We start from the raw sequence: 12,301 nt of genomic DNA on the forward strand, positions 1-12,301 counted from the left end.
AGGAAATAGTTTAAGGCCTCTGACTTTGGAGTCGTGTAGCCCTAAGTTCAAAGCCAGGGTGGCTGCTTACTGGACTTCTACTATCAGGCACTTCAGGTATCCTAAAGAAAATATTTGGGTTTGCAATCTGGAAGAAAAGGCAACCTCGCCGGAAGAGGGACCCGCTGGGGAGGGTTCAAAGCCTGTCTGGAGAATGGCGGACCTGACTCCACCATCAGGAGACCTGGGTTCCTTCCCCTCCTGTCCATCAGCCAGCCGTAAGACCTCAGAAAAAGAACAATTCCTTGTGCCTCTGTTTCCCAGTGTCAAAAACAAGGAGGTTGGATGAGGTGCTTCCTAAAGGTCCTTTCAGCTCTAGTGTTCTCTGCTGAATGTTTCAATTTCACTAGGCATAGGCTTTCAGCTTTGTTTTCTTTACAGGGTCCGTCTCTCCATATAATTTCTTTTGTTTTTGAGGCAGAGTCTCACTCTGTTACCTGGGCTAGAGTGCCGTGGCGTCAGCCTAGCTCACAGCAACCTCAAACTCCTGGGCTCAAGCGATCCTCCTGCCTCAGCCTCCTGAGTAGCTGGGACTACAGGCATGTACCACCATGCCTTGCTAATTTTTCTGTTTTTAGCAGAGATGGGTCCCACTCTTGCTCAGGCTGGTGTTGAACTCCTGAGCTCAAGTGATTCTCCCACCTCGGCCTCCCAGAGTGCTAGGATTACAGGCGTGAGCCACCATGCCTAGCCTCTCCACATCATTTCTAAAGGTGCTGTGTGTGCACCACTCTTACCTTAACACAACATTAACACAACAGCTATTTCTTTTCTATGCTGCTTTCACCCCCCCTCAATGAACTCTCCTGCCTATCCGAATAAGGTCAACAGTCTATGTTAATAGGATGGATATTTTAACTGCTTGGGAATTTCTATAATAGACTTGTTACAGTCCCAGAAGGCAGAAGAGAAATGAATTAGACAAGAAAAGCCAAATTTCATTACCTGGCCTAGAATCTTTCTCCAGTCAAGACTCCAAGATGATGGTCGCATCCCTAAAGGTCAATTTCCCATGTCCTTCTCCTCTGAGCACAGTGAATTCCTGTTTAATTAGATGCTTGTCCTCCACCGTCCACAATGAGCACTCATGGAATCTTAGGTAATAAAATGAGGATTTATTAAATTTTCAGTTTTAATAAATAGTCAGTCTTATCTTTGCAATGGGCCCCAATCCCTGGTAAAAATGAAATGGTCTATGTGACCATGCAAAGAGAAATGTTAGGCTATGTTTTTTAGTTACAAAAGTGAGTCTCTCCCCCTCCCCCACCGCCTTGCTGCAGTTTAAAGGCCGGAAGCTGAATTTCGGTTTCTCATCACAGTGAGGTTCCACAGACACCTTAACCAGGCATTAAGCTCTTAAAAATAAAAAGAAAGGGAAAACAAAAAACAGAGAAACAAGTATAAAGAGAACAGAAATCTTCCTACTCGCGGCACCACTGACAAATCTGCTCCGAAGGAAGGCCAGAAAAAAGAAAGCCCAGACGCATTCCCAAATATTTTTTTTCCCCATTCAGAGTTCCAGGGAAAAGTTGGGGGCTTCAGGATTTCCTTTCCAAGTAAAGAACAGAGCTGTAGGAAATCGAGGCCGTAAGTACAAGTCTATCTCCCCAGGCAGCTAAAACTCTGAAACAAGAAAAGTAAAGAAAACAGTGCAATGTGTCTTAGGCTGCTTTTTTGTGGTTCATTTTAAAAAGCACTGAGTTCCAACTTAAAGAACAAAGAGAAGGAGAAAGGCATTGGAGGCTTCAGGTTCCCCCAGCCCGGGGAAGGTGGCTGTTGGTCGGAGCCAAGATCAGAGTTCTCAAACTGGGCTTGTGGGGGCTCCCAGGAGCCGCTCCCAGAAGCAGCCGAGCCAGGGCGCAGCGAGCGAGCTGGTCCTTGGGCGGGTGGGGGGGACACCCTGCCGTCCCCTACTCTCCCCAGGGCTCCCCGTCCAGTCCAGCAGCCTCTCCTGCTTCTACCTGTCCCCGCTCGTCTCTGCCAACCTGTTGTTCATTATTGCAAAGGCCCCCACGCCCCCGGAGAACTCGTCGTCCCGGGACAGCGTGCTGGCCTGGTGGGGGCAGCCGTTGGCCGTTTCCGACAGCTGCTTCTGCAGGATGGCCAGCGACACCTTGTTGGCCGCCAGGAAGTCCTTGACGGAGATCATCTCCCCCGACAGGCGGCGCGCGTCCGCCTCGCTCTCCGCCGCCGCGTCCGTCTCTATGGAGACGGCGCCGCGCTTGCGCACCGCGCCCGGCACCACCGCGTTCCGCCGCGAGCGCAGGGAGCTCCCCGCGCAGCGCGGGCAGCAGCCGCCGTCCAGCTTCCGCAGGATCCAGTTCACCGACTGTTTGATGAGGATGGAGATGACGTTGAACAGGGAGTAGATGCAGCAGACGCCCATGAGGATGAAGGCGAAGTTGGCGAAGCGGTAGAGGCCCTGGCGCTCGTACTGGGCGTTCTGGCTGCTCACGAGGTCCCCGAAGCCGATGGTGCTGAAGGCCACGAAGCAGAAGTAGAGCGAGTCGAAGTAGCTCCAGCCTTCGACGGGGGTGTACATGGCCGAGGCGCAGCAGGAGATGAGGACCGAGGCGCTGCACAGGATCAGCATGACGTAGTACACCGACGGCTTCCAGCCCGCCAGGCCGTCCGCCTCGCCCTTCCCCGCGCCCTTCGGGCCGCCCTGGGCCGGGGCCCCGCGCCGCCGCAGCTGCCGCTGGTGGCACGATTTCATGATGTAGGCGATGACCGTGATGAGGCGCTCCAGGAAGAGGTTGAAGAACAAGATGGTGCTTGAACACCCAAGGAGGCCGTAAAAGATCAGGAAGATTTTTCCGCCCACGGTGGCTGGGGTCGTCATCCCAAACCCTGCAGGAGACAAAAAAGCAGAGGAGAGAAGAGTGAGAAGCACCTTTGCTGTGAATGGGGTCTGCGTCCTGGCTTTGACGGCTGGAAAGGGACCTAAAGAAACAGTTTTTGTAAAAACCCCTCATTCGTAGCCTTTCCGGGAGTGAGCGGGAGAGTTCCCACCGCCCTTTTGAAGACAAGTGTTCGGAGCTGGGCTGCTGAAAGCCCATATGGTGCCATTGTGCAAATCAGAAAAAAAAGCACTTCCTTCTCTGAGTGGATACAGCCAACACAAAAATGGCTTGGTGGTGAGATTGTGGGCCGGATATCAGCCTCCCTTCCACCCTCTGCTAGATGTCCTTGTACAGTACACAACCTGAACAACCATACTCAACAGATCTTGTTCAGAGAGATAAGAAAAGGGTCATACAAAGAAAAGGCTTATATAGACTAATCAGAATTTGTTTATTCTACAAATACTTATTAACTTAATGATAGAACTGTGGAAGAGACAGATCTGGTCCCAGTCCTCATAGTCCAGTGAGATGATTACTGCATTGTGTGATTGGTGTTATACTGGAGTATGAGGTTCCATGAGAGCCACTAAAAGGGGGGCCCATCTCAGACTTGGGGTTTGGGGACACTTAAGCAGGGAGACCTGAAAGCTAAAGAGGAGTTGGGCAGGCAAGGAGAAGGGTGTATGTGTGTGGTGATAGTTGGGATGTTCCAGAAACAGCAGTGCCAGCATATGTAGAAATGAGAAATTTGCTCAAGATTTTCCCATCTTTTGAACAAAATTCTTCAAACACACACCTGTTTTTGGAGTAACAACAGAGATATTGGATGTTATGGTTTGATAAAATGTAAAATGCCTCTCTTGTCTTTGCCTCTAACTGTTCTCAATGTCTACCGTTTTGGCCTGTCTACCTGTGCATATAGGTGTACTGCTAAGAGTACATATTGTAGGACTATGGATGTTACTAAGAAAAATCAAAAAGAGAGCAGGGATACACGCAGTATCTCTCACTAAGGGGCAACGAGGGTCAGCCCACTCTCATTGGGGGGATGTGGATTCCATTCAGTAAACATGGGAAGGCTAAGTTTTTGAGGGGATTGACATCAGAGTCACTCTGAATACAAACACCATTAAAAAATGCATACTGAGCATGCCTCCCTCAGTTCAGCTTCTTATTCAAGTCAAACCTCCTTCCTTCCATTTTTCTTTATTTTCAAGTTCAGTTTTCTAACTTGGGTCCCTTTGTTGGCATCACAAGAACTTTGTTTTGATAACACCCCACTTGTCTCCGAGCCGATATCTTTTCTTATTGCTACAGCTCAGCCAGTGGCTGCCTCCCAGTGCACTCTGGGAAGTGTTCAGACCAGATCTTTAAGTGTGTGGGCTTCTGGGATTGGATTGTGATTTCCTGGTCTGCTCAGCTCAAGCCAAGGAGCTGCCCTTCCCAAACACCCAGATGTGCATACTATGTTACCACTTAGTTTTCCAGCTAAATTCCATTTTCCTTTCTCAACACACAGAGATCTGCATTTGTGTAAGAAATTAATGGTATGTAACCAAGAAGCTGGAGGAAGATATTGAGTTTAGCTTCTTATTAGCTGGGTGGGATGGAGTGGAATGGACTGGATGATTTGGTTAAGAAGGATGGAAGGACAGGGAGTGGTTCCATTGAGAATTAGTTAGAGCCCTTCCTGATAGAAAACCAGACTGTCATCTCTTTTCTGGGATCTCTTGTTTTAAAAATTAAAGCCCCTCAGCAACTCTTGGCAGTGTAGGTTTCACTGTAGGCCACATAGCTGTAAGACCAGAGAATATTGCTGCTTTAGTCACTGAATACAGGGAAACTAACCACAGGAAACATGCAGAAAAAGGGGGAAACATTTATTTGGGGCTATTTATTTTCCTGATAATGTTCCAGAAATTGGATAAAATCAATGAAAATGGAGAAGGCTCAGAAACAATAAGAGAGAGAGAGAGAGAGAGTATGTGTGTGTGTGTGTGTGTGTGTGTGTGTGTGTGTGTGTGTGTTTGGGGTGGAGGGCAGTTACAAGCAATTAGAACTTTCTCATGTACTCCTTTCCTGTCCCAGAGATCATTTAGTTATTTTGCTCTTGGAAAGCAGAGCAACAGGAGTTGTTATGCATTAGCTCCCAGCTACAAGGTAATAGCAGTAATTTACTGAGTACCTATTAAGTTCAAGGCCCTGCACTACATGGTTGGGGAACTGCTATGGTCTGAGTGTTTATGTCCCTGAAAATTCGTACGTTGAGATCCTCACTCCCAAGGTGATGGTATCGGGAGGTGGTGCCTTTAGGAGGTGATTAAGTCATGAGAGTGGAGCCCTTTTTATAAAAGAGGAGGAAGAAAGCTTGCTCATCCTTTCCTCCATGAGAAGACACAGCAAGAAGGTGCCATCTTTGAGGAAGTGGGCTCCCACCAGATACCAAGTCTGCTGGTGCCTTGATCTTGGACTTCATAGCCTCCAGAACTGTGAGAAATCAATTTCTGTTGTTGACAACACCCCCTCCCCCATCTATGGTATTTTTTTTTTATAGCAGCCCAAACAGACTAAGATGGCCTCACGAGATAACTCCAGCATCCAGGGCTGGGACACATAAACTGCTATCTATAAAGCAAGCCACAGAGAGTCAAGGGCCAACACAGAAGTACGATGGCATTATCTATTCTTCAGGGTCCTCAACGCAGCCTCGCTTTGTGATGAGTGACGCAGGCACATTCGGGTGCGTTGCTGGAGCCAGCCGACAAGCCTGATGAGCTGAGGTTTCCAATGAATGAGGCTTCTGGTGATTCTGTGACATGTTCCAGGGATTTAAATTTTCTCCATTCTGTCTTATTTATTTGGTTTCAAAGCACTCAATTTTATTTTAAAAAAGAGATAATCATGACTTTTGGTTACCTACTGTATTAGATTGATCACTGCCATTTCTCTAATCAGAAAAAATAACAGAAAATGGCATAAGTGGGGGTATTCAGGGAAGCGAGAGGAGACAGATTCCTTATGTCTGCAGTTGGAGGCGTTTCTATGGCTTTTACTCCTCTTAGAGCTTAAAAGTGTGTGGGTGAGCTAATAAGGCAGGCTTTTTCATAGAAAGCCTCCCTCTTTTGCACCCTACAATACTGAGCGTTGAGGATGCCTGGATGGTGAATAACAACCCTCGGGTCCTTCTTGGTGAAGAAGGGCTCAGGCATCATCATCAAAGGCCTTCCCTCTGCCGGCTGTGTGCTTGTCACTACTCCTCACACCCTGGCCGGGGAGCTGGCAGGTGCTGGGCTCCTAGGCCCCCTTGACAGATGAGAAGAAGATGACTACAAAGCAAAAGCTAAAGAAATTTGCCTAACGTCATAAAGCCAGAATTAGAACCTAGATTATCTTGTCTCCTGGGCCTGCTTTTTTTTCTACCTGACTATTCTAATTGAGTGCAGGCCACTGCCAGGGGTACAAGTCATAAGTAGGATTGAGAAAAGGAAATTAACCAAGTGCCCATAGCTCTATGCTTTATGTAGACACCCAGACCCCAGTGGCTGCCAAATCTGCTACCAAGACCGGGGGAATTGGCTGGCATCAGAAGCTGAAACCCTATAATTTTCACTGAGCCCATGAAGAGAGGAGGGCAGGCCTGCATCTCCCAACCTTTTATGCGCACACTGTCAACTACATATTCTTTTTAAAAATTCAATTAAGGTAAAAAATGTAAAAGCTTTGTATCATGATATTTTTCAAACATACACAAAAGTAGAGAGAATAGCATAATAAACCCTCATTTCTCAGTTTCAAGAATTATCAACATTTTGCAAATCAGGTTTCTCCTGTGCCACCCCATCCCCTTTATTTGCTGGAGTATATTAAAGTAAATCCCAGATGACACACCATTTCATTTATTAATAAAGATGCATCTGTGACTGCCAAGGACTTTATTTTCCCAACATAACCCCATGCCATTACCATATGTAATAAAATTAACGCTAATTCCTTAACATCAAATAACAGTCTGTATTCAAATTTCTCAAAATTATTTTTTTTTTACAAATCGTATGAATCAGGATCCTAACATGTGCACTCATCAAGTCTCTTTTGTTAACAATCTCCCCTCCTGTTTTGTATGCCATTGATTCACTGGGTAAATATGTCCTGTAGAATTTTACCAGAATTTGTTCTAGAAATAATTGAGGGGGGAAAAGGCACCGTGTGTTACGAGAATGCCCCGATAACGCAGCAGCAACTCTCAAATGTCACATGGGGACATATAAATTGGCACAAACCGGAAAGCAGTTTGGGAATATGTATTAGGTACTTTAAAAATATCTTTCTCTCTCTTTTAGGAATATATTCCCAAATTATCAGAAATGTGACTAATAATGCACATGGATGTTCACCATGTCTTTACTTTTAATAATGAAAATCCTTAGCAACCTAAATGTCCGATAATGGAGAAATGACTAAACAATGTAGCCATTAAAACTGTATTTCCAAAGAGATCTTAATGACTGGAGGAAACGTTAAATGGGAAAAGCAGAGCCAAAGTGTGTCTGCAGAATGACTCACGCCTGGCATATGGGGCATCCTCATTAAATATTTGTAGGGTGAAGGAATAAACTTTATAAAATATATTTATGTAGCTCTATATATCACAGCAGTGAAAATGCTTTTGGCTGCCGGTAACAGCAAATCGTAAGTGGAGGAGGCTTAAACATGAAGGGGGTATATTATCTTAAGGAACGTGCTGTTTAGAGACAGGGCAGCTCCAGCCAGGGACGGTTAATTTGGTGGCTTTACAACGTGATGTATAAATCAAAGCCAACTTGCCTTTCCTGCTCTGGTCCCGCCAACATGTCAGTTCAGTCCCTTTATGCCAACAGCTACCGGCATCACCTCCTTACGCCTCAGTGTCCAGAGTCAGAAAATGTTGTTTTCCTGTCTTTATAGGAACAGAGAATTCCTTCTAGAAGCCCTCTGGCAAAACTCCCATTACATCCCACTGTCTACCATTATATACCACTGACCAGCCCAAGTCACAGGCCCACTCCTAAAACCAATCATCTACAAGAGTGATTTCCTCTCAGACTGGTCAGGATTTACCTCAGTTCCTTGTGGGAAGAGATAATAATGTCTGCCACAAACATCCACAGGGGGAAAAAAAAAGAACCAACATAAAGGGAAATATGCAAAATTATTAATCAGGTTATTTCAAGGTGGTGATAATATGGGTGATTTAACTGTTTTCTAGTGTTTTCTATCTTCTTCCATTACTTTTAAACTGAGGAAATATGTGAAAAGTATTCCGGCAGGTCTTCTCAAGTTGCCGGCAAACACCTGCTCGGAAGAAGCAGACCTCGGTGGATTCTTCTCAATAAATACACTGAGCAATCAAAGCTTGACTTGCAGATACTTTTTCGTAAACTTTTTGATTCTAAAATTTTAAGACTCTTTGTGTAGGATGAAACTACATAAGAATTTTCAGGCCCTATTTGGTTAAAAAAAAACCAAAAAAACCCTTTGATTTCAACTGGGTTAGAAAAAGGAGGCAAGAACAGACCCCATGGACTATTCTTGGGGTGGGGGGAAGTAGAGGATGGGAAGTGGGTTCAATGACAGAAGACCTAGAGCGTCAGAGCAGGCTCTGGGTCCTCACTGGGCACACTGTATGTATGTGGATTATGGGACCACACCTGTTAGGGCTGGGAGGGGCTTCACAGCCTTGGAAAAGTCCAAGCTTTTCATGTTACAGGTAGGGAAACTGAGGCACCAATAATCCAGGTAATCTTCACATGGTGTGGAGGCTTGGATGAATTCAGGTCCCCTATCTGCCATGCAGACTTCTCTCCACTTGTTGCCTGAGGTCAGTAATTTCCCAAGATGATTTCAAACAAATTGCTCCCAGCTCTGTCAGCACTTGCTGTTCCTCCCATTGAGAAAGCCTCGTTCCTCTCCCCTTGAATCTCAGATGACCTTGAGACTTGCTCTGACCAGTAAATTATGGTGGCAGTGATGCTGTAGCAGTTCTAGGCTGAGGCTGTAAGAAGCCCATCAGCTTCAGCTTCCTCTCTCTGGACCCCTAGACACCATGTAAGAAGGGTGACTGCCCAGCTAGAGCGAGGCCCAGCCACCCCCAGCCATTCCCAGATGAAGCGCCACATCTAGAGTAAAGCACAGTCGGGCTCACAGGTGAATGCAGTCGATACCAGGCTGGGGGCGGTGGCTCATGCGTGTAATCCTAGCACTCTGGGAGGCCAAAGCGGGCAGATTGCTCGAGGTCAGGAGTTGTTCGAAATCAGCCTGAGCAAGAGTGAGACCCCATCTCTTCTATAAATAGAAAGAAATTAATTGGCCAACTAATATATATAGAAAAATTTAGCTGGGCATGGTGGCGCATGCTTGTAGTCACAGCTACTAGGGAGGCTGAGGCAGGAGGATTGCTTGAGCCCAGGAGTTTGAGGTTGCTGTGAGCTAGGCTGACGCCACGGCACTCACTCTAGCCTGGGCAACAAAGCGAGACTCTGTCTCAAAAAAAAAAAAAAATAGTCGATACCAAGTGGAGCCAAAGAACAATCAGCTGAGCCCAGGAAATTCACAGAATTGTGAGAAATGTCCAAGGATGTTGTTTAAGCCACCATTTGGGAAAGTCTGCTACATAGCAATGGATGACCAAATATGTTCTCTCTGGGCCTTGCAATTTTTTCAGCAGATACCTCTTTCCCTCTAACTCCCTCCTCTCCTTCCGCTCCTCCCCCCCACCTGCCCCCTACATTTTCCACTGAAAATTGGTTGTGAGGGACTTGAAGAAGCTTCAGCAGGACAAGGCCTGCAGGGGATTTGGAATTTGATGAGAATTCAACTTGTAAATTAAGCAGGTTGTTGAACCTGTTTGATCTTTAGGAACAGTCTCCAACTGAGGGCATTGTTAGGGGCAGGAGGAAGGGAGCATTTGAGAATTATCTCTAACGCTTTTACCCTGGCAATACACCCTATGTGTGGATTCTGATGGCATTTACTATGCTTAATAGTCACCTCTTGAGTATGTATTCCAGAATACACACTTCCATTGATGGCTAACTGCCTCTGGGGTATAAACTGGAGTGAACTTATATATAAACACACACTTACCTGTTTATGCCGAAGTGCTTTATGGTACGTGACCACTCAGACAAGACAATGATACCAGAAAATGTTCAGGTTAATACCCCACCAGGATTTAAATCTGACACACCAGGTTTTGAGCCTTATAATTGGAGGCTATAGTTGGGCACAGAAGGCTGATACACGCTATAGCATTTCCATTCCCCCCACACTTGAGTAACCCTGTACACCTATATATGTAAAGCAAAGGTACAAGTTGATGACTCAAAATCCTCTTTCAATGCCTTCTAAAACTTTTTAAAGTCACCCTTTTCCCACCCAGAATACTGTCCACTGAGTTCTGCAGGACAGAATTATGCCAATAAACAGAACTTACTTTTGTCTCTGTAGCATTTCACACTGCACCATGTTGTGTTAACCATAATCTTCCTTATACGAATCAAAAAGAGTAGTTCCTATTAATTATCAAAATCAAGGTGAGAATGTCTCTTCTTTGGCATAGTTCCTTTAATGTGGGGATAAGGCAGAAAGGAAGGTCGAGAGAGCCTAAGTGTGTCCATTTAGGTCGAGACCAGACCAAACAAGGACATCGCCAGCAAGTTGCTGGATCGGGACCACCCGAGGATGGGTGAATTACTAAGCCAGATGCCTTCCAAACTGCGCTTACCTTTCTGTGCCAGCAGTTTATGATTAATCTTTTTTTTTATTTAATTTTTTTTTTTTGAGACAGAGTCTCACTCTGTTGGCCGGGCTAAAGTGTGGTGGCATCAGCCTAGCTCACAGCAACCTCAAGCTCCTGGGCTCAAGCAATCCTCCTGCCTCAGCCTCCCAAGTAGCTGGGACTACAGGCATGCGCCACCATGCCCGGCTAATTTTTTCTATATGTTTTTAGTTGGCCAATTAATTTCTTTCCATTTTTTAGTAGAGACGGGGTCTCGCTCTTAGCTCAGGCAGGTTTCGAACTCCTGACCTTGAGCGATCCTCCCGCCTCGGCCTCCCACAGTGCTAGGATTACAGGCATGAGCCACTGCACCTGGCTGAGAAGCAAGATTTCCTGCAGGAAGTCGGCTGCGATTGTGAACACTTGGCCCCGTTGTTTAAACATCTGTCCGACCGTTTTCGGTAGGAGACTCAGAACTTTACTCACACACGTGTTCTGTGAAGTACAGGTGACCTCCGCTCTTACGTGGACACATACCTTTCACATAGCTCTTTGTGTTCGTGTCCTATGGTGTTTTCTTGTACCAGTTCCTCTGGACCTTAAGTTTCCTTTAAGGGACGCTCATTGCCACTCTGGCACTCCCAAAAGTTTGGGTTTTTTCTATTACTAACATGTACTTTCTCTGCTGGGGGCAGTCCAATCTTCCAAACATTTAGCATAGGGAGGTAAGACAAGGTTTTATGATCATTTATTATAGTAAATATCAGTTCACTTGCCTAATCTTCTCACCTGTCCCTCCAGCTCATTGCCAGCGAGGTGGAGGAAGAGACAGGGCTGAACGCCAGCATGCGATGTCACTAAAGGGCTGCTGTAGCCCTGCTTGGGCAGGCTCTTCCCTGCCAGACTGAGGCCGCGTGAGCCGTCCTGATGTATTGCGCACACGAGCCCCAGGGCACATTGGTAGTCTGTGAAGGCAACGCCATCAAAGCCAGAGAAGGCTGGATTCACAGCCAACTGGTTCTTCTCGGTAATTTTCTGGGGGTGTCTATGAAGGATGATGATACAGGGGGTGTCCCAGTTAAGGGAGGGAGCCCCCTGAGCTCGCCAAGTGGGTTCTTGGCTTTGCGCAGGAATGAATCCGAGAGCCAGCCAAGCAGCGACAGAAAGTTTATTGAGAGAGACAGACAGCAGGTCCTACCCCACAGACAGTAGGTAGGGGTCCTCTTCCAAGTAGGAAGGGGACACTTTACAGGGCAATGGTAACATTTTTAAATGATAAAAATAATTCCGTACGTGACCAGCATTGTCTTGAGGTCAGGCCATAAAGGTTAATCATGGCCCGGTGCGGTGGCTCTCATCTGTAATCCTAGCACTCTGGGAGGCTGAGGCGGGAGGATCGCTCGAGGTCAGAAGTTCGAAACCTGCCTGAACAAGAGCGAGACCCCATCTCTACTAAAAATAGAAAGAAATTAATTGGTCAACTGAAAATATGTAGAAAAAATTAGCCGGGCATGGCAGCACATGCCTGTAGTCCCAGCTACTGGAGAGGCTGAGGCAGAAAGGATCACTTGAGCCCAGGAGTTTGAGGTTGCTGTGAGCTAGGCTGACGCCACGGCACTCTAGCCCGGGAAACAGAGTAAGACTCTGTTTCCAAAAAGAA

The 12,301-nt window shown here is 46.4% G+C and overlaps 1 protein-coding gene across 1 annotated transcript in view; it reads right to left on the reverse strand.

The window, feature by feature from the left end:
* Nucleotides 1-1,174: 1,174 nt before the first annotated feature.
* The window catches only part of KCNK13 (potassium two pore domain channel subfamily K member 13), a 91,482-nt gene continuing 80,355 nt past the window's right edge, over nt 1,175-12,301 (reverse strand). Inside the window, exon 2 of the mRNA XM_076003619.1 lies at nt 1,175-2,889. Within this exon, the coding sequence (XP_075859734.1) occupies nt 1,997-2,889 (893 nt within the window). The 3' untranslated portion in view covers nt 1,175-1,996. The remainder of the gene's footprint in view (nt 2,890-12,301) is intronic.

This window comes from Microcebus murinus, chromosome 6, assembly GCF_040939455.1.
Source record: "Microcebus murinus isolate Inina chromosome 6, M.murinus_Inina_mat1.0, whole genome shotgun sequence".
Classification (NCBI taxonomy): Eukaryota; Metazoa; Chordata; class Mammalia; order Primates; family Cheirogaleidae; genus Microcebus; species Microcebus murinus.